Genomic DNA, 27,987 nt, shown 5'->3' on the forward strand with positions numbered 1-27,987 from the left:
GGAGAGGGGTAAGCGGACCTCTGGTAATTCACAAAATATTTCCAGCTGCTAAAAGGTTGTTAACTGGAGCGATGCTATGTTAGATTTCTTTTGGTATTGATTTTGGTTATGGCAATAAGGCATTTGGAATAGACTACCGATTTGAATTTGTCGAACCATAGTGTTTGTGTGAAGTGATGTGTGTGTGATTTTCTCTGAGTGCATGGACGTCCGTGAGAGTGGAATTGAGTGAGAATAAGTGAGAGTGTGGCTGACAGGCGTGAAAAGAGAATTTAAAAGTCAGTTTAAATTCCTTAAGAGTATATTGAAAATGGGTAACACCCAAGGAGGGATACTAAAAAAGAGTCCTCTGGGTTGTATACTCGCCCATTGGAAGGATATTGTTGGGAAGGGAAGCACAGAAAGTAAAAAGACCCTCATTAAATATTGTAATCAGTGGTGGCCATTGTATAAGTTAGAGGGCGAAGTTAAGTGGCCATTTAATGGAACATTGGATTATAATACTTTGTTACATGCAGGAGCGGTCCGGAAACTAGGACCATGCGTGGCAATCGGTTAGCTGAGGGGAATGTGCTCGAGCTTGTCTAGACAACAATTAACATGATGAGGCATGTTTGCAGAGCACAGGGGAGTGGGAGATGGATGGCGCCAAGGAAAGGTAACACCTTGCTGTTAATTGATGGCAGTTAACCACCAATCAGGGATTGCCTAGTCTGCAAGGCTTAGCTTCAAGAACCAATCTGTTTCAAACGCGCAGCTTCTGAAAGTCTATAAAACCTCGTGCTTCTGTACAATAAATTGACATTTGCTTGCATCAAGCTGCGTCCCGTCTCTTCATTCGCCGCAAATTGGTGACCCCGACGTGATGCGTTTAAGGATCTGACGTGAAGGGCTCTCGAATCGCCTATCTGAGCGACATGCAGCAAATCCCACAGAACTTTGAATGATCTGCTGAAAGGAAGCAGGAGCCGGCCTGAAATCCCTCCGGAGCTGAGAGGTGAGCTGTGGGAAATCCGTAATGGGGAATCAGGCTTCGTCCCCAGAAAGAGACGTATATGGACTCATGAAGGGTCTTCTAGTCAGATCAGGGAGTCCGTGCCTCAGTCTCCTCAAATGGTGACCCCTACGGTGGTGTTCCGAAGCCTTGGAAGAATAAGGACGGAGCTGGTCGATAAAAAAGACAGCTCGTGAAGAGGGCTGTGTTCCGGAGGAGACGGCTTGGCTGAACGGTCGTCTGGCTGGCTGGACCAGGCGGACAACCTAAACCCCGAGGATAACACCTGTATTCATCGAGACAGGTGAGCAGCCAAGAAACTTTAGAGACTTTGAAAGAATGAAAGTGTGTACATACAGCAGCCGATTGTATGATGCTGCCGCGGAGGGGAGCTCCGTGTCGGGAATGCATTTAGCATCTTGGTGGCAAATTCTGACTACTCTTTGCCAAGTGTGGACTAATTCTACTAACGGTGCTAAACCAGAGGAAGCTGTAAATTCCACCGACAGCGCGACTCTTCTCAAGACACCGTCAGTGATGGCGATTCCGTCCACACCTCCTCTGCCCCCAAAGCTTCTGTCACTGATTGCAGCGACCCTCACAACACAGGACCAAGCACGGGAACAGGACAACTCGGACAATGATTCCATTGACACTGATAAACCTTTTGATCCAGGTCCTATAGATCTGGAAAAGGAGCTAGACCTTTCCCCCACCCCCTTGTCTCTCCTGATGCATTGATTGTATTTTTGGGGAGGGTGAAAGGGAGTCTGAGGGATTGGTGACAGGAATGCAAGTGGGAAACACTTCAGTGATGGGTTTTGGGAGTCGCTATGGCATGTTCAGTATTTTGTCAGACAAATCAACCTGCAGAGTGGCAGCCTGTGCAATACGAGGCTGTTAAAGAGTTAAGCAAAGCAGTGCGGGAAGGGAGGATTCATAATACATTTGCTATGTTCCTTCTTGAAGTGATGGCAGAGCCTTATACACTCACACTGCATGATTGGAAGTCATTGCTTTGTATGGTACTAACTGATACAGTATATGATGTGGTTATCTGATTTTTGTGAGCTATGTGTAGTGGCCTTGACTGAAAACCTTAATCGGGGAATTGCTGTTAACTATGAGCAGTTGGCTGGAGAAATTAATTGTGCCGATTCTGTGACTCAGGCAAGGTATCCCAGGGACAACTGTTTGCAAATGAAGGAATGGCTATTAAGGCAGTCCGGATGCGGGAGTCTTGCCACAGTCTTGCCGGGTCCTAGAGAGTCACTAACTTTAATACTAACTTGATTGATTGGCTTCAGAATATTTTGCAGCAAGTTGAACATCAGGAAGCTCAAGGGTTGCTTTTAAAACAACTAGCTGTGATAATGTCAATGAAAATTGTAAACAGGCAACTTTCACAACCGCAACCCCAACATGTGTCAAATGGTTGTAACGCAGAGCTCACAGCAGACTGTAATTCTCAGGCTGAGTTCTGGAATGCAGCATAACAGATTTTTGCTTCTCTAATCTCTTCTGTAAGAATAGTACACGCTTTTAACTTGCTTAGTAAATTAGGCTGCTAGCTTGCTAAACAAAGTAATACTACAAATACTTTTTTTTTTTTCTGGCTTATTAACAGATGTTGATTCTGTCCATCATACGTTGCTACAGAACCGAGTTGCTATTGATTTTTATTATTAGCACAGGGACACAAGTGTGAAGACTTTGATAGGATGTGTTACGTGAATCTGAGTGATCACTGTGAATTAATTTACAAAAGTATACAAAACTCAAAAGCCTTAAAACAAAGATCTGCAACAGAGCCAGGGGCGGGATGCCTTTGGTCTCTTCTCACGGCTGGGAAACTTTGGGTCATGACTCAAAAGTATTACAGGATTTATTATAATTATCTTTAACCACCTTATTGATGTTTGCCTTATGTCTCCCATACGGGGTTTTTTTTTCTGTATTTAGTGTTTAGTTGACTGTAACATAAAGCAGGTCATGGTCACCCAGCTACACACCCCCTTTGCCTCCTCGCAATTAACAAGCAAAAAAGAGGTTAGAGAATGTCTGAAGAGAGAGCTAGGAGAGGAAACTGGAGAATATTTTGACCTAACAAGAGATGAGAGAACAGCTAGGTATTGTGAAGGAGAATAGGAAAGATAAACATGGTTATCTAGTGTTTAATAGGTGTCTGCACGCTTGTAGAGATACATAGCTGTGTAACGGCATAAATGATTCCTGCCCTGAGCATGGTGGAGCACACAGCTGCGGTTTGTGTCCGGGCTCAGAGATGTAAATAGGGGCTTCTAGGGGCTTCTCTGTTATGGTAAAAGTGTTTCTCTTTGCATAAAAAAAGAGGGAATGAAGGGAATGACCCCAGAGGTATGTTCAGAGAAGGCATGCTATGTTTCGAACTTTTTGACTGAACCAGTTCTTGTTTGGTGTGCCCTTCCACCTATGTATAATGTTAATCCAAAAGAAGACGATACTGTTTGTAAGAAACTATGGACTAGGATATTGTTTATTAAGATTTATGTTAAGCATAATGTAAAGACTAGGCGCCAGATATCCAGGATGCCTCTTGTGAAAAATAAGATAACCGCCAGATGTCCAGGATGCTGCTTGTAAAAGAGAAGATAACCGCCAGACAGAAACAAGACAGACGACCCCATATAAAGATATAGGAGTAAGGGGTTAACACCTCCACTACATCCAGGATGCTGCTTGTAAAAGAGAAGATAACCGCCAGACAGAAACAAGACAGACAACCCCATATAAAGATATATGAGTAAGGGGTTAACACCTCCACTACTTCATAAACACGAAAGTAAAAAGTATAAAAAAGGACTGTTTAAACTGCTCAGGGCGGCAGTTGGCGGAGCGCAGACTCCCCTGCCGTCCAGCGCTGTCTTTGCTCATATTCTACTTGCTATAATTAATAAAATTTTAATTGGATTATGATCAATTGTGGTCTCAATTTATAACAATTTCTGGTGCCGTGACTCGGATAAGGAACAGTGGGCTTTGGTCCTCCGGGGGGGCGCCCCGCGGCATTTCGCGGCCCCGCGACCAACAGCTTACTCCAACCTTACCGACGAACCTAAATTCTAGAATAATGAGCAAAGGAGAAACCGGTAAAATCCCATAAAAATTCTGTGCACGGGAGTCTGGACGAAGACGCAGGACGTGTAAGTATATTGGGAATTTGTTCGCAAGGTTTGCCGTTCGGGCGGGATTGGGTTTCCTGGAATATAACGAGTGAGAGGTTCGATATACTGAACCAAGCGAGTGTGGACTCTTAAGTACTGCGTCTCCCATCTCCCGCGAGGGACTGGGCCAGGAACAAGGGGAGCGAGTGAGTGTATGTTTGTGGATATTCCAGAAGATGGGGGCGAAGGGCAGCAAGCCTTCGACTCCCATGGGAAGGGTACCCACTGTACCTAAGAATACCCCTCTGGCATATATCTTGGACAATTGGAGATATTTCCCTGGAACCCTAGGGAAAGATAAGCAGAAAGTGATAGAATATTGTACTAAGATATGGGGAGGGAAGAAGATTTCAAAAAATGTCTTTTGGCCAGTCTATGGGTCAGAAGAAGATTGGGTAAGACAGCAATTAAACCTCTGGGTTAATAATAAAAAAACCCCTTAACCCGGAGGAGAGTCAATATGTGGAGGTGTGGCTAAAAAACCGGGAGCTAGACTTTACCCGCTGAATGAAATAAAAAAACTAAACAAAAGAAAAAGAAGGGAGAGTTAGACGAAACCCTTCTAACCCCCCCTCCTTACATTCCTCCTCCTGCTCCTGCAGAGGTCCCCAGAGCGCCCATTCCCCCACCAGAGTCGGAACAAGGGTCTCTCCCCCTCTTCCTAGACGCGTAACTGGAAGTCAAAAAGGGGCAGCTCAAATATACCCCCTAAGAGAAAAGCCCATGGGGGGACCTCAACCTGTGATCGGATATATTTCTGTGCCTCTAAATTCGGCTGACCTACGAGATTTTAAAAGGACCGAGATGGGAAACTTAATTGAGGACCCACTCGGAGTGGCAGAAAGATTAGATCAATTTCTGGGACCAAACCTTTATACTTGGGATAAGATGCAATCTATCCTTTGTCAATTATTTACTACCGAGGAAACCCAGGGACCCCAAGCAGATATTAAATGGCCACTCCAAAGACCTAATTGGGATAATCAGGATCCGGCGCATAGAACTCATATGCAGGACCTGAGAACTATAGTAATTCAGGGGATTAGAGAAGCAGTACCCTAATTGTTACTGTGATTTTGGCTATATTTTTTATAATAATAGTGAGCTCTTGGTGTTGCTGTAGAAAGATACCTGTGTGTTGCATTTTGTAAGTAGTAATTCTGTAAGTGATAAGTGTGTTCTGTGAGTGTAAGCTGGAATGTGGAGAAAAGTGGCCTTTTAATTAATAATTACAAGGTTATTAATAATTGTTATATTCTAAAGACCCCGGCCCACAATTTTTGGAAGAATCTGCACAAGCGTGAAAGACTGATAAGCTAATTAGCATACGAAGCGAGGGTAGGCGGGTTCAGGTAATGAATATGTATAGGCGTTAATGGAATATTCATTGTTTCAAGCTTATTTGCTGCAGTGTTGCTTATTTTGGTTACCGGATTTATGGAATGTGGAATTTGACTTTGATAATTGTTACTGTGATTTTGGCTATATTTTTGATAATAATAGTGAGCTCTTGGTGTTGCTGTAGAAAGATACCTGTGTGTTGCATTTTGTAAGTAGTAATTCTGTAAGTGATAAGTGTGTTCTGTGAGTGTAAGCTGGAAAAATGGGAAGAAAACAGAGTGGTGGGATTTTAAAGAAAAGCCCGTTAGGATGTGTTTTGAGTCACTGGAGGGATATTGGAGGATCCGCTGGTGGAAATGTGAATAGAAAAACATTGATAAAATATTGTAAAATGGTGGCCGCTTTATAAGTTGGAATGTGGAGAAAAGTGGCCTTTTAATTAATAATTACAAGGTTATTAATAATTGTTATACTCATTTATGCTGGAAATGTGAGAACATTTCTGTATTCAGTATATTACAAATGTTGGTATGTGGTTATTGTCTTGAACATCCGAGGGGTGAATGTGAACCTCTGTATGTTTTAAAGTGTATATGGTGTAAAGAATTATTATATGTATGGTGGCGACAAGAAATTGAATGCCCTGACTGTAAGGTTTGGACGCCTTGGGATAAGAGAGAGAGCTATGTAATGTGTTATAAATTGAGACCACAATTGATCATAATCCAATTAAAATTTTATTAATTATAGCAAGTAGAATATGAGCAAAGACAGCGCTGGACGGCAGGGGAGTCTGCGCTCCGCCAGCTGCCGCCCTGAGCAGTTTAAACAGTCCTTTTTTATACTTTACTTTCGTGTTCATGAAGTAGTGGAGGTGTTAACCCCTTACTCATATATCTTTATATGGGGTCTTCTGTCTTGTTTCTGTCTGGCGGTTATCTTCTCTTTTACAAGCAGCATCCTGGATGTAGTGGAGGTGTTAACCCCTTACTCCTATATCTTTATATGGGGTCGTCTGTCTTGTTTCTGTCTGGCGGTTATCTTCTCTTTTACAAGCAACATCTGGCGGTTATCTTATTTTTCACAAGAGGCATTCTGGATATCTGGCGCCTAGTCTTTACATTATGCTTAACATAAATCTTAATAAACAATATCTTAGTCCATAGTTTCTTACAATCCCCCCTTTTTCTTTTTATCCTATTATTGTTTATTAGACACTACTTTCATTCTCGGCACTGCAAATAAACCTTTTTCCACAATCCCAACATTTATCATAACACTCACAAGGTAATACCTCACAATTACAATAGGCACAATTTTCACGTGGCATAACACATTCGCAACAATCTTCATCCTCATTAATAGATACACTCTTATATTTTCCCTAGACTTCATAGTTAAAATAAGCAATTTAGCTATGTCAAATCGTTCTCTAATAAAGTGTAAAATATAGCGTAATATACAAGGCCCAAATATAAGTCCCAGAATCAATATAATAAGCGGTCCTGCTAAAGCAGACAACAAAGTAGTTAGCCAAGGTGAAACATTAAACCAGTTTTCATACCATGACCTGCTCACCTCACGATCTTTCTTACGTTGATCTAACCTTTTCCGGAGTTCAGACATGGTGTCCTGGACTACTCCCGTATGGTCAGCAAAAGAACAACATTCTTCATTAAGAGCTACACATAACCCTCCTTCCTTTAAAAACAATAGATCTAATCCTCTTCTATTTTGCAGCACTACTTCTGATAAAGACTTTACTGAAGTGGCTAAATTTTGGATAGATTGTTCTATTTTTGCTAAATCCTCATCTACAGCCATCTGCAAACTTTGTAATTCCTGACCTTTTACTAGGGAGGCTATGCCTGTACCTGCTCCAACTCCGCCCGCTATCAGCAGTGTAGCTAGGGTTACCACTGTAATTGGCTCTCGTTTTTGTCTATTCAGGACTCCTTCAAAGTGGCGTAACACCTCCTCAGAGGTGTGATAGATCAGACGAGGAACAATAATCACCTGTACACAAAACTGAGATTGATTAAACACGTTTAGGGATAGGCAAGGCGTTACTCCGATGTCTGAACAAACCCATTTAGCTCCTGGTGTTGGGATAGCCCATTTGTCATTTTGATTCTTATGTTTCTTTATGTTAACTTTAGTGATTGTTTGATTACACAAAGACTGATATTTTTCGGGCACTGTACCTATACATTTTCCTTGACCTGTTACTAATTGAATAGTAATTCCTTGCGTATGGTTCTTCTGGTCATCCCATGGACATTCTTGTGGGTTTGAACCACTAGACCATTGAATCCTATCTGGTATTCCGATTGCCTCAAAATATGGTGGTCTAACATTGTAACATAACCAGCATTCCTTAGTTAAATTTGGTTTGCTTTCATTAAGGGTACGATAAGAGGCTTGCATTAAATCCCATAAGGGGTCTTTGGATTCTGACACTCCTGAATCCCTAACTAAAGAGGACTCAGTCACTGTGTCATTAGTTGTTCTATCTGTTACTGATAGGGAATTTGGACGAGTGGTTGTAACACTTGTGGGGACAATCTTTTTCTTAGGAAAAGTGGGTGAATTCAATACTTTATTCGGCCCAACAGGGAGTGAATCATGTGGTATTTTAATTTTTCTTATGAGAAAATGCCCTCCCCAATCTTTAGGAATTCCTGCATAGACACGTATTCCCCATGTTCGTCCTACCAACCATTCGTCTTCTAGGGGATGCAATACTTGAAATTTGATGTGAGTACAGACTTTCTTGTTACGTGGAGCTACATAATCCACGTCACGCAGACCTGTAAGATCTACACCTGTTTGTTCAGGTACACATCCGTTAGGAGTCCAGGTTGCTTTTATATATTTATCAGGAGCCTTTACTGTCCAGCCCGAGGCTATTGTCTCACATCCCCAATAACCACAATAATAGTGTCCGGGATAATGACAGTAAGGCTGTCCAGAGGCCGGGCATAAATAAAATGGAGGTCCTTTTTCACAAGGTATTGGTACTAAATCACAAAGTTTCACTACGAATTCAGGTGGCCCTGGGTTGCTAAAAGTGGCTATTGTTTTCGTTCCTTCCCAAGATATTAGTTCCCACTTAAATGGTTCATGTGGGTTTCCCCCTTTTGCTTTGGTTATTATCAATAACAAAACTAACAGTATACCAGGAAAAAAGGTGTCTATCAATTTTGCCAATTTAAGTATATTTTTACCAGTCCTGGGGAAGTTCGGCCATTGTTGCTTTAGTGTCCCATTGTTCTGGTTCTTTTCTCCACAGTTTGTTCCTCCTCTGCCTTGCCCGTCGACTCGGTTGCTTCGAGCCACGGGGTGTATCATCTTCACGGCAGCAAGGGAATTCTTCAGGAGAACAGCTGCTTCAGGCTGTCTGCCTGTTTATATAGGCTTCCCACTTTGCAGCTTTTAACTAATGGGGCAAAGCAAAACACGGTTTGTACTTCCCTTCTGCATTTTATAGCCAAGATTTCAGCTATAAAGGGGAACTGGTTGGAGTGGTAACAATAATATTGAGGGTTTATTCCTTTAGCAAAAATTTCCCACCACTCTTGGGATTCCCGAATAATTTTTTTTTTTTTTTTTTTTTTTTTAGACTCTAATTGTTTTAGTCTCCACTTAGTGAGAGCTCTTTGAATTTTTTCCAACACTGTGTGCAAACTCCTGCCGGAGAGTATCCGAATTCACAGTGTGTCCACCATTTACCCTGGCATACCTTACATTTAAAATAAGCAAATGGATAACAATTGCAGTTCAAATTATTACACCTAATTCGTATATCCAAAATGCATATATCATGTGGCTCCATGAGCTTAGCAATTACACTTCTTACATTTCCATATATAATAGATAAAAAGCGAGATAACTATAGCAAATATAAACAACAATACACACTTTATACCAAAAGGTAATGCGTCAAAATAATCAAGTAAAATCTCTATCATAACTTTATCTTCTCAATGTTATCTTGGTGTCACCTGGTGTACTAATTACTTTCCAGTGGGGTCTCGTCACTGGGCCTTTAATGCGACTGGCATGAGTCCATCCACGCTCAGCAGTCCGGACAGCTGTTTCTGTTGTAAGTAAAACAAGATAAGGTCCCTCCCAATTGGGTTTTAGGGTTTCTTCTTTCCACGTTTTAACCAATACCCAGTCCCCAGGTTTAAGATTATGAATTTTTAAGTCCAACGGGGGTCGTTGCACAATCAGTCCGCGTTCCCAAAGCTTGTTACGATGTTCTGCTAATTGTAAAACATATTCATTAATCACACGATCACGAATTAAAATATTTGTTTGTGGGCTTTCAATTCTATAGGGCATTCCATACACCATTTCGAATGCTGATATTCCCACATCCGCTCGGGGTCTAGTTCTGAGAATTAATAGTGCCATGGGTAGGCACTTAATCCATGATAATTTGGTTTCTATCATTAATTTAGTTAGAATAGTTTTGATTTCCCCATTCATCCTTTCAACTTTTCCCGAACTTTGTGGATGCCATGGCGTATGGTATTCCCACTTAATACCCAAGCTTTCTGTTAGATCTTTAACAATTTTTGACACAAAGTGTTTTCCTCTGTCTGAGTCGATTACCTCAGGTACTCCATATCGAGGTATAATGTGTTCAAGTAACACTTTAGTAACTTGGTTAGCTGTTGTCCTGGAGGTAGAAAAAGCCTCAACATAATGGGTTAAATGATCTACCAGTACTAAGAGATATTTGTAACGCCCTACCCTAGGTAATTCAGTAAAATCCACCTGCATGTGTGAAAAGGGTCTGTATGCTGGGGAACGTCCTCCAAGAGGTTTTTGCCTCATGTTGTTTCGGTTTACTTTTTGACAGGTCTCACAGGCTGCTGTAACTGCTTTTGCTACATTATATACACCTATACAGGCAAACAGTTGATTAAAATGATCAACTAACGCCTGGGTTCCCCAGTGTGTTTTACTGTGTATTTTTGAAAATATTTCGAGTGCTATACCCTTTGGTAAAACTTCTCTCCCATCTGGCAATATATACTTACCATCCTGTTCCTTAGCTCCCATTTGTTCTAGTTTTTCCTTTTCTGCAGACTCAAACCTCAAATTTTTACTAACAGGTATTTGTTGTATAGTTAAAATCGTACTATAATTGCCTGCCACTCGTTTTGCTTCTGTATCAGCTGCATTATTTCCCCTAACTTGGTAACTTGTACCTCGCTGGTGTCCCTTTATATGTACAACTGCTATTTTATTTGGCATTTTTAATGCCGCAGAACTCGCCGAATTAATTCTGGGTGTATCAGTTCTTTTCCCTGTGAGTTAACGAATCCTCTTTCCTCCCATATTTTCCCAAAAGTGTGTACTACTCCGTACGCATAGCGTGAGTCTGTATATATAGTTCCATCCTTTCCCTTCAGTGACTCTAATGCTTTCCACAATGCATACAGCTCACAGGCTTGAGCCGACCAGCTGGCACTTAGGGGGCCCGATTCTATTGTCTTAAATTCTCCTTTCTCTGATTTAATGATGGCATATCCAGACAATCGTTTACCTTCCACTATTCGTGATGACCCATCTATAAATAGTACTTCTCCACATTGTAGTTCTTCTTCTTCTAAGTCTGGTCTAATGCGTGTCTGTTGTTCAATTGTTTGAAGACAATTATGTACTAACTCAGTACTTTCCCCTGGGTATAAAAATTCTGCAGGGTTAACCGCTTTGATAGTCCTTAGGGATAGTTTTGGAGATTCTATGAGTATTCCCTCATACTTTAGCAGTCGGCTATCTGTAAGCCATTTTTCTGCTTTTTGTTGAAGCACCCCCCTTATATTATGAGGTGCATATAGGACAACTTCTCCATTAAAGGTAATACGATTCGTTTCTTCAAGTAATAAGGCAGCAGCAACAATAATTTGTAAACAACTCGGCCAACCCCTGCTCACAGGGTCTAACAGCTTTGATAAGTATGCCACCGGTTTCTTTTGTCCTGCCCATTTCTGAGTTAATACTCCGAATGCCGTTCCTTCATGTATGTTAACGAATAAATGGAATGGCCGCTTTAAATCTGGGAGGCTTAAAACCGGTGCTTGACTTAGCTCCCTTTTGAGACTGGCAAACTGCTCTTTATCCTGAGGGGTCCACTTGGGTATTTTGTCTTTAGACAGTTGTTCATATAAGAATTTAACTTTAAAGCTGTAGTTTTCTATCCATTGCCTACAATACCCAAATAGCCCTAATGCCTGCCGAATTTGCCTCTTAGTGACAGGCATAGGTAATTCCAGAATTCCTTTAATGCGCTCTGGATCTAATATCTTCTTGCCGTTAAACAAATAATGCCCCAAATATTTCACTTTTTCCTCCACAAATTGTAACTTTTCTTGCGATACCCGTAGGCCCTTTTGTGCAAGAAAATTTAGGAGTCGAATGCTTTCTTTTCTTACATCCTCCTTATTATTTCCTGCTATAAGCAGATCATCTACATACTGTAACAGCACGTTTCCCGTTTGTACCTGGTATTCTTTTAAGAGCTCTTCCAGGGCCTGTCCAAACAGATTAGGGGACTCAGTGAACCCTTGGGGGAGCACGGTCCACCTTAATTGCTGTCTACGGCCTGTCTCTATGTCTTCCCATTCAAAGGCAAAATAATCACGGCATTCTTCTGCCAGTGGACAGGCCCAAAAGGCATCCTTTAAATCAGCCACACTATACCAGGATTTATGGGGTCCTAGCTTACTTCGTAGGGTGTATGGATTTGCTACTACAGGGAACCGGGTGATAGTTCTTTTGTTTATTTCCCTTAAATCATGTACGAGCCGATAGTTCCCATTTGGTTTCTTTACAGGCAGAATGGGAGTGTTAAAGGGTGACATACAAGGCTCTAAGATTCCGTGTGCTAACAATCGATCAATTTCTGGTTTTAATCCCCTCCGTCCTTCTAGGGATATGGGATATTGCTTTACCCTCACAGGTATGTGGGGTTCGGAAATTTGGATTTTAATCGGTGGGATTTCCAGTCTACTAATTGTGTCCGGAGAGTACCAGACATCAGGGTTAATTTGTTTTTGATCATCCACTGTCAAAGGATAAGCAGATACTGTTAGCTCTTGATTTTTTACTTTAATTTCTAATTGCAATTCAACAATTAAATCTCGTCCTAACAGATTAAATTCTGCTTCAGGGACGAGCAAGAGTTCACCCATTCCAAATTTATTTTCAGTTTCGAATACCACATTTTTGATTTTGTTTACTTTAAAGGGTTCTCCTTTTGTCCCAATTACTTGTACTTTTTCAGGGGAAACTTTACATCCCTCAGGTATTTGCTTAATAGTTGATTTCTCAGCTCCAGTGTCTACTAAAAAGGTGAACTCTTGTTTATGGGGTCCTATTTTTAATTTTATCAAGGGCTCATGATGACTCCGGTCCCCTAAAATATAAAGCCCCTGACTCTCCTATTCCGTTTTCAATATTTCCTCATCCCTGATCCTTTCTCTGCAATTCTTTTTTATATGTCCCTTCTTTCCACAGTAGAAACAATATCTCTGTTCCTTTTTTACTATTACGTTCCCTTGTTTCGTTCCAGCAGATCTGTGTTCACCAGTTCGCCCTTTGTGATCCTCTCTGACTGCTGCTACTATCATTTTTATTTGTCGCTTGCTGCTCTCTTCTTCCCGCCTTACGTAGACTTTCTGAGCTTCCCTCAATAATTCATCCAACCCTCTATTCTGCCAGTCTTCTAACTTTTCAATCTTCTTTCTGATATCTTCCCATGATTTTGCCACAAACTGAGTTTTGAGGAGTGCTTGCCCTAAAGGGTCGTCTGGATTTACCCCAGAGTACAGCTGAAGGGCTTTCCTCAGTCGTTCCAGCCACTCAGTGGGGCTCTCATCTTTCTTTTGCATTTCATTAAATGCTTTATTGATATTTTGGCCATGGGGTACTGCTTCTCTAATCCCCTGAATTACTATAGTTCTCAGGTCCTGCATATGAGTTCTATGCGCCGGATCCTGGTTATCCCAATTAGGTTTTTGAAGTGGCCATTTAATATCTGCTTGGGGTCCCTGGGCATGCTGAGCATCCCACAGTCTCATTCCTGCTCGTCTAATCATATCTCTTTCCTCAGTAGTAAATAATTGACCAAGGATAGATTGCATCTCATCCCAAGTATAAAGATTTGGTCCCAAAAATTGATTTAATCTTTCTGCCACTCCGAGTGGGTCCTCAATTAAGTTTCCCATCTCAGTCCTTTTAAAATCTCGTAGGTCAGCCGAATTTAGAGGCACAGAAATATATCCGATCACAGGTTGAGGTCCCCCCATGGGCATTTCCCTTAGGGGGTACATCTGAGCTGCCCCTTTTTGACTTCCAGTTACGCGTCTAGGAAGAGGGGGAGAGACCCTTGTTCTGACTCTGGTGGGGGAATGGGCGCTCTGGGGACCTCTGCAGGAGCAGGAGGAGGAATGTAAGGAGGGGGGGTTAGAAGGGTTTCGTCTAACTCTCCCTTCTTTTTCTTTTGTTTAGTTTTTATTTCATTCAGCGGGTAAAGTCTAGCTCCCGGTCTTTCTAGCCACACCTCCGCATATTGACTCTCCTCCGGGTTAAGGGGTTTTTTATTATTAACCCAGAGGTTTAATTGCTGTCTTATCCAATCTTCTTCTGACCCATAGACTGGCCAAAAGACATTTTTAGAAATCTTCTTCCCTCCCCATATCTTAGTACAATATTCTATCATTTTCTGCTTATCTTTCCCTAGGGTTCCAGGGAAATATCTCCAATTGTCTAAGATATATGCCAGAGGGGTATTCTTAGGTACAGTGGGTACCCTTCCCATGGGAGTCGAAGGCTTGCTGCCCTTCGCCCCCATCTTCTGGAATATCCACAAACATACACTCACTCGCTCCCCTTGTTCCTGGCCCAGTCCCTCGCGGGAGATGGGAGACGCAGTACTTAAGAGTCCACACTCGCTTGGTTCAGTATATCGAACCTCTCACTCGTTATATTCCAGGAAACCCAATCCCGCCCGAACGGCAAAACCCGCGAACAAATTCGCAATATACTTACGCGTCCTGCGTCTTCGTCCGGACTCCCGTGCACAGAATTTTTATGGGATTTTACCGGTTTCTCCTTTGCTCATTATTCTAGAATTTAGGTTCGTCGGTAAGGTTGGAGTAAGCTGTTGGTCGCGGGGCCGCGAAATGTCGCGGGGCGCCTCCCCGGAGGACCAAAGCCCACTGTTCCTTATCCGAGTCACGGCACCAGAAATTGTTATAAATTGAGACCACAATTGATCATAATCCAATTAAAATTTTATTAATTATAGCAAGTAGAATATGAGCAAAGACAGCGCTGGACGGCAGGGGAGTCTGCGCTCCGCCAACTGCCGCCCTGAGCAGTTTAAACAGTCCTTTTTTATACTTTACTTTCGTGTTCATGAAGTAGTGGAGGTGTTAACCCCTTACTCATATATCTTTATATGGGGTCTTCTGTCTTGTTTCTGTCTGGCGGTTATCTTCTCTTTTACAAGCAGCATCCTGGATGTAGTGGAGGTGTTAACCCCTTACTCATATATCTTTATATGGGGTCGTCTGTCTTGTTTCTGTCTGGCGGTTATCTTCTCTTTTACAAGCAACATCTGGCGGTTATCTTATTTTTCACAAGAGGCATTCTGGATATCTGGCGCCTAGTCTTTACATTATGCTTAACATAAATCTTAATAAACAATATCTTAGTCCATAGTTTCTTACATAATGTATGCTGGTATGTTTTTCACTCTGAGGAATCACCCAGAGTGGCAAAAGAGTGTGGTATTAACCTAGCTCCACAAGATCCCTTAATATTAGCAATGGAAAAGGATCAGAGGGGAGGTTGTGGTTCCTTCTATGGAGCAACCAGAATGAAACACGTTGTAAGATAAAAAAACTTGTGCTAATGTATGTAAGATCTGAAGCCGGGGGGGGGGGGGGTGTGGGGTGTGGAGAGTAAAAAAACCCTGTGAAAGTGTTAAAGTATTGGGGTGAGTTTGTACAAAGCCCCGTATCCCCTCGAAGGTGCGGCTGAGTCACGCTGGACGCACGGCAGGGTGTTTGCTGTTTGCCTGCGAAGGCTGATATGTAATAACACAGACTTAAAGCAACAAGTAGCAGATGTGCATTCAGGGTAAGAAAGAGTTAAAACAGAAGTGCTGCTGCAGAGGCAGGCTTGTGTAACCTGCAGAGCAGGAAGAGCATCTCCTGCCCCGAACCCTTCTGCTGGTGGGGAGGAGGGGGTTGCTGTTGCTGACGATTGAGCAGAAGGACCTGACAATGTCACCCCGATTGCTGCAGCATTTGCAGCACAACAGGACCGGTAACGGCCCCTCTAGGGCAGGCAGCGGGTCTGAGGAGAGTAAAGGTGAATCTCTGATGGGGAAATTTAGATGTTTGAAAGTCAGTTGTGAATAGGACTGGATAAAGGTTCGAGTTGATTTTTACTAAGGTAATCGTGATGTAGAAAAGTTGGTGAATACAAAACCAACTTATTTGGTGTTAAACTACAGTGAAAAGAATTTGTTACAGTTGTGGGAGCTGCTGGCCGCCAGGAAAATATCCTGAAACCTTTAAAGTACAAACTAAGAAAACAAATAAGAATGCCAAATTCACCAAAATCTTTGTTGAGAAGAGATTTATTAGAACATCTAGACGTTTAAAGAAGGGGAAATGAATCCAAAAGTTAAAATGATCAATTAACTAAAATGTTGAGCTTATCTTTAATTCAACAGAAAAGTGGAAGAGAAGACCTCCCTGAAGTAAAAGAAATCTTTAACCAAGTATATCTGAAAGTAAATTCCAAGTAAAGGGAAAAATGCTTTCCCTGTTACAGTAAAAATGATAAACAGGAGGCCTGCCTAGTTCAGGTAAAACAATATCCCTTGGTCAGCAAGGCTGTGGGGAATACTGCATAAAAAAAACTAAAATAAAATACACTCTGTAGTAGTTCTACTAATGTAAATCTGTGTTTTACCATGACTGTGACTTGTTATGGGATGTGCAAATGAAGCTTTGCATTGACAACAAAGTACAAAGAATAAGGCTGGTCAAGTGCCTCCTACCACAATCAAGGGCAAGACTGGGTTGGTCTCTGTGTTTGCCACCAAGAAGGATCTTGAGCTCTGCTGCTGGCTGCAACCCAGTAGGCGTTGAGCGGTGGGGACATATGCCATGCCAGACCTTGATGTGAGGAAGGGCCCCCTCTGTTATAAGAGGGTCGTCCAGGAAGGAAGAACATAAGATGGCCCATTAAGGCACTGATTTGGAAATTGGAAACCGCCTGGCCGACCATGAAGCCATACAAGTAGCAGAGGAGGTAGGAAAAGAGGAATTATCCTTAATACCAGGCGGTAAAATCCAAACTGTAAGTACAGATCAGGAGCCAAATTATTCTAACTTATTTGAGGGATGGTCGTATAGTGGTACCATCCAATTTAATATGGACCACAGCCGTAATAGAACATAATAAGATGCATTGGGGAGCTGATAATTTATATCAAAGTCTAAATCAGAAATTGATAGGGCAGAAATTGTTTACTGTAATAAAATAGGTGACTCAGCAATGTGAAATGTGTTTGAAAATTAGCCAGGGCAACAGTGGCAAGTTGATTTTTCCAGACTCCCAAGAATTGAGGGGGTACCAATATTTATTAAATGAATGGACACCCCAACGTATCATACAGTATTATAAACCTGCAACTTGGAATCCTAATGAACTTATTAACGGCGCTCGAGAACCTATCTACAATCTGAATCATATCATTCGTCTACAGGCTGTCTTGGAAATTATTATTAATCAAACAGCTAAAGCTTTTGATGTTAAATGCAATTTATCAACACAGGATGGTTCTGGACTACCTGCTAGCCAAAGAAAGAGGTGTTTGTGGTAAAGTAAATGTCTCCAATTGTTGTTTGAAAACCGATGACAATGGTGAGGTAGTTAAACAAATCACATCAGAGACAGGGAAGTTAGCCCATGTTCCCGTCTGAACTTGGAAAGACGAATATTGACTTGTTTTCCTGGCTTCTCGGGAGCCCCTGGGTAAAACGAATCCTATTTTATTTGTTATGTGGATTAGCCACCTTATTGTTTTTGCCATGTGTTGTTCCATGTTTATAAGATTAATTCAACACGTTATAACTAACATGCAATTTGCTATTATGGTTTCACCCGATGGCGTTAAACAAATGCGAGTAGTATGACAAAATGTACACACAAAATAACATTTTAATAGCCAACAAGAATTTGGAAACAATTAACTCTTAACAATTCAGATAATAATGTAAGCTGAGTAAAAAAAAAAATAGAATAGCAATAAAAACAAGCGCCAGGAACGCAAAGACGACGATATGGAAACGCCTTTTATACTTTTTCACCTCCGCCATAAGTTCTTGACGTGAGACAACAGAAAAACGCACCCTCTGCCTAAACAGCAACAGGGAAAAAAAAAAAAAAAAAAGATATATATATAAAATTTTGATCTTCTTTCTAATGAACCATATAGGTTAAACGTTTTGAGAACACTCACCTTACAGAATGTTCAGAGGGCGAAATGTCCACTCTAGACCTTTCTTCTCTGGCAGGTGACGTGGTGGTCTGGTGGTGAAAAAAACCTTACATTGAAAACTGGGACCTGTCATTTGGCCATAGTGCCATGAATGTTACCATTAACAGACTTACCGGAGTGGTAAGCTCGGGAAAGGGGTTTGGGACTTCATCTGGGCACGCAGTAGCCATTGTTGATCACGCGAATGGTCCGTGTATACCTTTGAACATGCGCATGCGCGATTTTAAAGCCCCACAGAATGTGCTGGAAAAATCTGGAAAGACCGCGCATGCGAAATCCCTATAGTCTAGCCATGATAGTGACGCATTAAAAAAAAAAAAAAAAAAAAAAAAAAAAAAAGAACGTGTTAAGAAAAAGTGTTATTTTTAAGTTTTGGTTTTGTATGTTATTATTATATGTATTACCCAACTACGCCTATTGTAATTGTGACGTATTACCTTGTGAGTGTTATGATAAATGTTGGGATTGTGGAAAAAGGTTTATTTGCAGTGCCGAGAATGAAAGTAGCGTCTAATAAACAATAATAGGATAAAAAAGAAAAAGGGGGGATTGTAAGAAACTATGGACTAGGATATTGTTTATTAAGATTTATGTTAAGCATAATGTAAAGACTAGGCGCCAGATATCCAGGATGCCTCTTGTGAAAAATAAGATAACCGCCAGATGTCCAGGATGCTGCTTGTAAAAGAGAAGATAACCGCCAGACAGAAACAAGACAGACAACCCCATATAAAGATATAGGAGTAAGGGGTTAACACCTCCACTACATGCTGCTTGTAAAAGAGAAGATAACCGCCAGACAGAAACAAGACAGACAACCCCATATAAAGATATATGAGTAAGGGGTTAACACCTCCACTACTTCATAAACACGAAAGTAAAAAGTATAAAAAAGGACTGTTTAAACTGCTCAGGGCGGCAGTTGGCGGAGCGCAGACTCCCCTGCCGTCCAGCGCTGTCTTTGCTCATATTCTGCTTGCTATAATTAATAAAATTTTAATTGGATTATGATCAATTGTGGTCTCAATTTATAACAAACAGTATTTCCAAATTTCTACCTTCTGTAGAACGCAGCTTTTGAAGTTTTCGCCTTATGTCCCCTGCAGATTGACCCAGGAATAAAGAAACTAATTGCTGGATCCCTACCTCAGACCCAGGGTCCAGCGGCGTGTTACGGCGCATCACATCCCTCAGCCGATCCAGGAACTCAGACGGGGACTCAGAAGGAGTTTGCTTAACTCCATATAAAGCTGACCAGTTTATAGTTTTGGGAATTGCTCTCTCCATTCCCTTCGAAATCCATTCCTGATATTCCTGTAATCTTTGCATATGTGCCGATCTATTAGCATCCCACTTTGGGTCTTGGAGGGGGAAATGTTCCTTAACATCCCCTCCTGTAATTTTATAATGATCTTCGGCCAAATTTCCTGCTGTTTTCAAAACTAGCTGTTTTTCAGTTTCAGTCAAATATTCCAATACTAATTGTATATCATTCCAATCGGGATTGTGTTGTTTTACGATAAATTGGAAATGCCTGGCTACACTTATCAGGTCACTTCTATAATCCTTTGCAATCTTTCTCCACTCTCCCAAATCAGCAGTGGAGAAAGGCACTTTAATTAGCATTGTTCCACCATCTGGCCCCACCGCCTCTCGGAGGGGTGCTTGTAAAATAGTCAGGGCAGACTTCTGCCGAGTGTGGGAAGATACAGGGCTATCAGGAGGATTTGAAGCTCCTTCCGAGTCCGCATCCTGGTCCCGTGCCCGGGGGGGAGGTTTAAACAAGTCATTTAAGTCTTGTTCTGGGGCTTGGTGGACTTTGTCTGCCTTTGTACACCTCTGCTTAATGCTGCAGGAAGAACAGCATCTTTTTAGTTTACTTCTACCCCCTTTATTTTCTCTCTCCAATGCGAGTACCATAGGGTCCTGTGGGGGTGTTATCCCACAGTCCCTTTGCCACTCTGGATGGTTTCGCAGCGTGAAAAACATATCTGCATATGACACTTCATCCCATTTCCCTTCTCTTCTCAAGAACAGCATAAGCTGTAACTGCGGCGAATGAAGAGACGGGACGCAGCTTGATGCAAGCAAATGTCAATTTATTGTACAGAAGCACGAGGTTTTATAGACTTTCAGAAGCTGCGCGTTTTAAACTAATTGGTTTTGAAGCTAAGCCTTGCATACTAGGCAATCCCCGATTGGTGGTTAGCTGCCATCAATTAACAGCAAGGTGTTACCTTTCCTTGGCGCCATCCATCTCCCACTCCCCTGTGCTCTGCAAACATGCCTCATCATGTTAATTGTTGTCTAGACAAGCTCGAGCACATTCCCCTCAGCAAACGGATTGCCACGCATGGTCCTAGTTTCCAGACCGCTCCTGCATCTCCCCCTTCCTGTTGCATAAAAAGAACCTTTGAAACCGAATGAGTAAAAACAAGGTATAAGTAATAGAACAAATAAAAAAGCAACTAAGACATATTATCAATGTCAAAATAACCCGCTGTCTCTGTTCCGTACAATTTGACAATTGCCCCTTTTTGTTTTTGAACAGCTAGGACCAGGTTTGCCATGTTCTGCAGGGCCCTTGCAAACATGACAGCAACCAAGGTAATAGCAAACAAACAATACTGCCAGTTGAGTGAATGGATGCCAAAAAAGGCTGACATCTTCTCAGATTTTGATAACATGTTGCTGCAATAGGGCGCCTAAAATCCACGCAGCACATACCATCAAAATCCTCACAGCCATGTCCTTGAACCAACAACAAAAAGCAGTGGCAATTTTGACTCACATGCTTAACTGCCTACCAAACAAGGTGATTTAACTCTTTAATGCTTTCCCTGCTGTTATTCCGGATAAGAGAAAAACCGCTGCGACACGTTCCCATCATAGCCTCCTACTACATATAGCATCTACAGAAAGACAATGATCGACATTCAAAGTGTAAACAGTGTTATAAATTGAGACCACAATTGATCATAATCCAATTAAAATTTTATTAATTATAGCAAGCAGAATATGAGCAAAGACAGCGCTGGACGGCAGGGGAGTCTGCGCTCCGCCAACTGCCGCCCTGAGCAGTTTAAACAGTCCTTTTTTATACTTTTTACTTTCGTGTTTATGAAGTAGTGGAGGTGTTAACCCCTTACTCATATATCTTTATATGGGGTTGTCTGTCTTGTTTCTGTCTGGCGGTTATCTTCTCTTTTACAAGCAGCATGTAGTGGAGGTGTTAACCCCTTACTCCTATATCTTTATATGGGGTTGTCTGTCTTGTTTCTGTCTGGCGGTTATCTTCTCTTTTACAAGCAGCATCCTGGACATCTGGCGGTTATCTTATTTTTCACAAGAGGCATCCTGGATATCTGGCGCCTAGTCTTTACATTATGCTTAACATAAATCTTAATAAACAATATCCTAGTCCATAGTTTCTTACAATCCCCCCTTTTTCTTTTTTATCCTATTATTGTTTATTAGACGCTACTTTCATTCTCGGCACTGCAAATAAACCTTTTTCCACAATCCCAACATTTATCATAACACTCACAAGGTAATACGTCACAATTACAATAGGCGTAGTTGGGTAATACATATAATAATAACATACAAAACCAAAACTTAAAAATAACACTTTTTCTTAACACGTTCTTTTTTTTTTTTTTTTTTTTTTTTTTTTTTTAATGCGTCACTATCATGGCTAGACTATAGGGATTTCGCATGCGCGGTCTTTCCAGATTTTTCCAGCACATTCTGTGGGGCTTTAAAATCGCGCATGCGCATGTTCAAAGGTATACACGGACCATTCGCGTGATCAACAATGGCTACTGCGTGCCCAGATGAAGTCCCAAACCCCTTTCCCGAGCTTACCACTCCGGTAAGTCTGTTAATGGTAACATTCATGGCACTATGGCCAAATGACAGGTCCCAGTTTTCAATGTAAGGTTTTTTTCACCACCAGACCACCACGTCACCTGCCAGAGAAGAAAGGTCTAGAGTGGACATTTCGCCCTCTGAACATTCTGTAAGGTGAGTGTTCTCAAAACGTTTAACCTATATGGTTCATTAGAAAGAAGATCAAAATTTTATATATATATCTTTTTTTTTTTTTTTTTTCCCTGTTGCTGTTTAGGCAGAGGGTGCGTTTTTCTGTTGTCTCACGTCAAGAACTTATGGCGGAGGTGAAAAAGTATAAAAGGCGTTTCCATATCGTCGTCTTTGCGTTCCTGGCGCTTGTTTTTATTGCTATTCTATTTTTTTTTTTACTCAGCTTACATTATTATCTGAATTGTTAAGAGTTAATTGTTTCCAAATTCTTGTTGGCTATTAAAATGTTATTTTGTGTGTACATTTTGTCATACTACTCGCATTTGTTTAACGCCATCGGGTGAAACCATAATAGCAAATTGCATGTTAGTTATAACGTGTTGAATTAATCTTATAAACATGGAACAACACATGGCAAAAACAATAAGGTGGCTAATCCACATAACAAATAAAATAGGATTCGTTTTACCCAGGGGCTCCCGAGAAGCCAGGAAAACAAGTCAATATTCGTCTTTCCAAGTTCAGACGGGAACATGGGCTAACTTCCCTGTCTCTGATGTGATTTGTTTAACTACCTCACCATTGTCATCGGTTTTCAAACAACAATTGGAGACATTTACTTTACCACAAACACCTCTTTCTTTGGCTAGCAGGTAGTCCAGAACCATCCTGTGTTGATAAATTGCATTTAACATCAAAAGCTTTAGCTGTTTGATTAATAATAATTTCCAAGACAGCCTGTAGACGAATGATATGATTCAGATTGTAGATAGGTTCTCGAGCGCCGTTAATAAGTTCATTAGGATTCCAAGTTGCAGGTTTATAATACTGTATGATACGTTGGGGTGTCCATTCATTTAATAAATATTGGTACCCCCTCAATTCTTGGGAGTCTGGAAAAATCAACTTGCCACTGTTGCCCTGGCTAATTTTCAAACACATTTCACATTGCTGAGTCACCTATTTTATTACAGTAAACAATTTCTGCCCTATCAATTTCTGATTTAGACTTTGATATAAATTATCAGCTCCCCAATGCATCTTATTATGTTCTATTACGGCTGTGGTCCATATTAAATTGGATGGTACCACTATACGACCATCCCTCAAATAAGTTAGAATAATTTGGCTCCTGATCTGTACTTACAGTTTGGATTTTACCGCCTGGTATTAAGGATAATTCCTCTTTTCCTACCTCCTCTGCTACTTGTATGGCTTCATGGTCGGCCAGGCGGTTTCCAATTTCCAAATCAGTGCCTTAATGGGCCATCTTATGTTCTTCCTTCCTGGACGACCCTCTTATAACAGAGGGGGCCCTTCCTCACATCAAGGTCTGGCATGGCATATGTCCCCACCGCTCAACGCCTACTGGGTTGCAGCCAGCAGCAGAGCTCAAGATCCTTCTTGGTGGCAAACACAGAGACCAACCCAGTCTTGCCCTTGATTGTGGTAGGAGGCACTTGACCAGCCTTATTCTTTGTACTTTGTTGTCAATGCAAAGCTTCATTTGCACATCCCATAACAAGTCACAGTCATGGTAAAACACAGATTTACATTAGTAGAACTACTACAGAGTGTATTTTATTTTAGTTTTTTTTATGCAGTATTCCCCACAGCCTTGCTGACCAAGGGATATTGTTTTACCTGAACTAGGCAGGCCTCCTGTTTATCATTTTTACTGTAACAGGGAAAGCATTTTTCCCTTTACTTGGAATTTACTTTCAGATATACTTGGTTAAAGATTTCTTTTACTTCAGGGAGGTCTTCTCTTCCACTTTTCTGTTGAATTAAAGATAAGCTCAACATTTTAGTTAATTGATCATTTTAACTTTTGGATTCATTTCCCCTTCTTTAAACGTCTAGATGTTCTAATAAATCTCTTCTCAACAAAGATTTTGGTGAATTTGGCATTCTTATTTGTTTTCTTAGTTTGTACTTTAAAGGTTTCAGGATATTTTCCTGGCGGCCAGCAGCTCCCACAACTGTAACAAATTCTTTTCACTGTAGTTTAACACCAAATAAGTTGGTTTTGTATTCACCAACTTTTCTACATCACGATTACCTTAGTAAAAATCAACTCGAACCTTTATCCAGTCCTATTCACAACTGACTTTCAAACATCTAAATTTCCCCATCAGAGATTCACCTTTACTCTCCTCAGACCCGCTGCCTGCCCTAGAGGGGCCGTTACCGGTCCTGTTGTGCTGCAAATGCTGCAGCAATCGGGGTGACATTGTCAGGTCCTTCTGCTCAATCGTCAGCAACAGCAACCCCCTCCTCCTCACCAGCGAAGGGTTCGGGGCAGGAGATGCTCTTCCTGCTCTGCAGGTTACACAAGCCTGCCTCTGCAGCAGCACTTCTGTTTTAACTCTTTCTTACCCTGAATGCACATCTGCTACTTGTTGCTTTAAGTCTGTGTTATTACATATCAGCCTTCGCAGGCAAACAGCAAACACCCTGCCATGCGTCCAGCGTGACTCAGCCGCACCTTCGAGGGGATACGGGGCTTTGTACAAACTCACCCCAATACTTTAACACTTTCACAGGGTTTTTTTACTCTCCACACCCCACACACCCCCCCCCCGGCTTCAGATCTTACATACATTAGCACAAGTTTTTTTATCTTACAACGTGTTTCATTCTGGTTGCTCCATAGAAGGAACCACAACCTCCCCTCTGATCCTTTTCCATTGCTAATATTAAGGGATCTTGTGGAGCTAGGTTAATACCACACTCTTTTGCCACTCTGGGTGATTCCTCAGAGTGAAAAACATACCAGCATACATTATGTAAGAAACTATGGACTAAGATATTGTTTATTAAGATTTATGTTAAGCATAATGTAAAGACTAGGCGCCAGATATCCAGAATGCCTCTTGTGAAAAATAAGATAACCGCCAGATGTTGCTTGTAAAAGAGAAGATAACCGCCAGACAGAAACAAGACAGACGACCCCATATAAAGATATATGAGTAAGGGGTTAACACCTCCACTACATCCAGGATGCTGCTTGTAAAAGAGAAGATAACCGCCAGACAGAAACAAGACAGAAGACCCCATATAAAGATATATGAGTAAGGGGTTAACACCTCCACTACTTCATGAACACGAAAGTAAAGTATAAAAAAGGACTGTTTAAACTGCTCAGGGCGGCAGTTGGCGGAGCGCAGACTCCCCTGCCGTCCAGCGCTGTCTTTGCTCATATTCTACTTGCTATAATTAATAAAATTTTAATTGGATTATGATCAATTGTGGTCTCAATTTATAACAATTTCTGGTGCCGTGACTCGGATAAGGAACAGTGGGCTTTGGTCCTCCGGGGAGGCGCCCCGCGACATTTCGCGGCCCCGCGACCAACAGCTTACTCCAACCTTACCGACGAACCTAAATTCTAGAATAATGAGCAAAGGAGAAACCGGTAAAATCCCATAAAAATTCTGTGCACGGGAGTCCGGACGAAGACGCAGGACGCGTAAGTATATTGCGAATTTGTTCGCGGGTTTTGCCGTTCGGGCGGGATTGGGTTTCCTGGAATATAACGAGTGAGAGGTTCGATATACTGAACCAAGCGAGTGTGGACTCTTAAGTACTGCGTCTCCCATCTCCCGCGAGGGACTGGGCCAGGAACAAGGGGAGCGAGTGAGTGTATGTTTGTGGATATTCCAGAAGATGGGGGCGAAGGGCAGCAAGCCTTCGACTCCCATGGGAAGGGTACCCACTGTACCTAAGAATACCCCTCTGGCATATATCTTAGACAATTGGAGATATTTCCCTGGAACCCTAGGGAAAGATAAGCAGAAAATGATAGAATATTGTACTAAGATATGGGGAGGGAAGAAGATTTCTAAAAATGTCTTTTGGCCAGTCTATGGGTCAGAAGAAGATTGGATAAGACAGCAATTAAACCTCTGGGTTAATAATAAAAAACCCCTTAACCCGGAGGAGAGTCAATATGCGGAGGTGTGGCTAGAAAGACCGGGAGCTAGACTTTACCCGCTGAATGAAATAAAAACTAAACAAAAGAAAAAGAAGGGAGAGTTAGACGAAACCCTTCTAACCCCCCCTCCTTACATTCCTCCTCCTGCTCCTGCAGAGGTCCCCAGAGCGCCCATTCCCCCACCAGAGTCAGAACAAGGGTCTCTCCCCCTCTTCCTAGACGCGTAACTGGAAGTCAAAAAGGGGCAGCTCAGATGTACCCCCTAAGGGAAATGCCCATGGGGGGACCTCAACCTGTGATCGGATATATTTCTGTGCCTCTAAATTCGGCTGACCTACGAGATTTTAAAAGGACTGAGATGGGAAACTTAATTGAGGACCCACTCGGAGTGGCAGAAAGATTAAATCAATTTTTGGGACCAAATCTTTATACTTGGGATGAGATGCAATCTATCCTTGGTCAATTATTTACTACTGAGGAAAGAGATATGATTAGACGAGCAGGAATGAGACTGTGGGATGCTCAGCATGCCCAGGGACCCCAAGCAGATATTAAATGGCCACTTCAAAAACCTAATTGGGATAACCAGGATCCGGCGCATAGAACTCATATGCAGGACCTGAGAACTATAGTAATTCAGGGGATTAGAGAAGCAGTACCCCATGGCCAAAATATCAATAAAGCATTTAATGAAATGCAAAAGAAAGATGAGAGCCCCACTGAGTGGCTGGAACGACTGAGGAAAGCCCTTCAGCTGTACTCTGGGGTAAATCCAGACGACCCTTTAGGGCAAGCACTCCTCAAAACTCAGTTTGTGGCAAAATCATGGGAAGATATCAGAAAGAAGATTGAAAAGTTAGAAGACTGGCAGAATAGAGGGTTGGATGAATTATTGAGGGAAGCTCAGAAAGTCTACGTAAGGCGGGAAGAAGAGAGCAGCAAGCGACAAATAAAAATGATAGTAGCAGCAGTCAGAGAGGATCACAAAGGGCGAACTGGTGAACACAGATCTGCTGGAACGAAACAAGGGAACGTAATAGTAAAAAAGGAACAGAGATATTGTTTCTACTGTGGAAAGAAGGGACATATAAAAAAGAATTGCAGAGAAAGGATCAGGGATGAGGAAATATTGAAAACGGAATAGGAGAGTCAGGGGCTTTATATTTTAGGGGACCGGAGTCATCATGAGCCCTTGATAAAATTAAAAATAGGACCCCATAAACAAGAGTTCACCTTTTTAGTAGACACTGGAGCTGAGAAATCAACTATTAAGCAAATACCTGAGGGATGTAAAGTTTCCCCTGAAAAAGTACAAGTAATTGGGACAAAAGGAGAACCCTTTAAAGTAAACAAAATCAAAAATGTGGTATTCGAAACTGAAAATAAATTTGGAATGGGTGAACTCTTGCTCGTCCCTGAAGCAGAATTTAATCTGTTAGGACGAGATTTAATTGTTGAATTGCAATTAGAAATTAAAGTAAAAAATCAAGAGCTAACAGTATCTGCTTATCCTTTGACAGTGGATGATCAAAAACAAATTAACCCTGATGTCTGGTACTCTCCGGACACAATTAGTAGACTGGAAATCCCACCGATTAAAATCCAAATTTCCGAACCCCACATACCTGTGAGGGTAAAGCAATATCCCATATCCCTAGAAGGACGGAGGGGATTAAAACCAGAAATTGATCGATTGTTAGCACACGGAATCTTAGAGCCTTGTATGTCACCCTTTAACACTCCCATTCTGCCTGTAAAGAAACCAAATGGGAACTATCGGCTCGTACATGATTTAAGGGAAATAAACAAAAGAACTATCACCCGGTTCCCTGTAGTAGCAAATCCATACACCCTACGAAGTAAGCTAGGA

General features: G+C 41.7%; 1 protein-coding gene across 1 annotated transcript; it reads right to left on the minus strand.

Moving 5' to 3' along the window:
- Positions 1-9,442: 9,442 nt before the first annotated feature.
- On the minus strand, positions 9,443-12,269 carry LOC308057355 (protein NYNRIN-like). Its single transcript, XM_080411473.1, has 2 exons — positions 10,590-12,269; positions 9,443-9,638 (listed from the first exon to the last, which is right to left on the minus strand). The coding sequence occupies exon 1, from the start codon at positions 11,814-11,816 to the stop codon at positions 10,809-10,811; it is 1,008 nt and encodes a 335-aa protein (XP_080267599.1). The 5' UTR covers positions 11,817-12,269; the 3' UTR covers positions 9,443-9,638; positions 10,590-10,808.
- Between the last annotated feature and the right edge of the window lie 15,718 nt (positions 12,270-27,987).

This window comes from Falco punctatus (genome assembly GCF_963210335.1).
Source record: "Falco punctatus genome assembly, contig: scaffold_42, whole genome shotgun sequence".
Taxonomy (NCBI): domain Eukaryota; kingdom Metazoa; phylum Chordata; class Aves; order Falconiformes; family Falconidae; genus Falco; species Falco punctatus.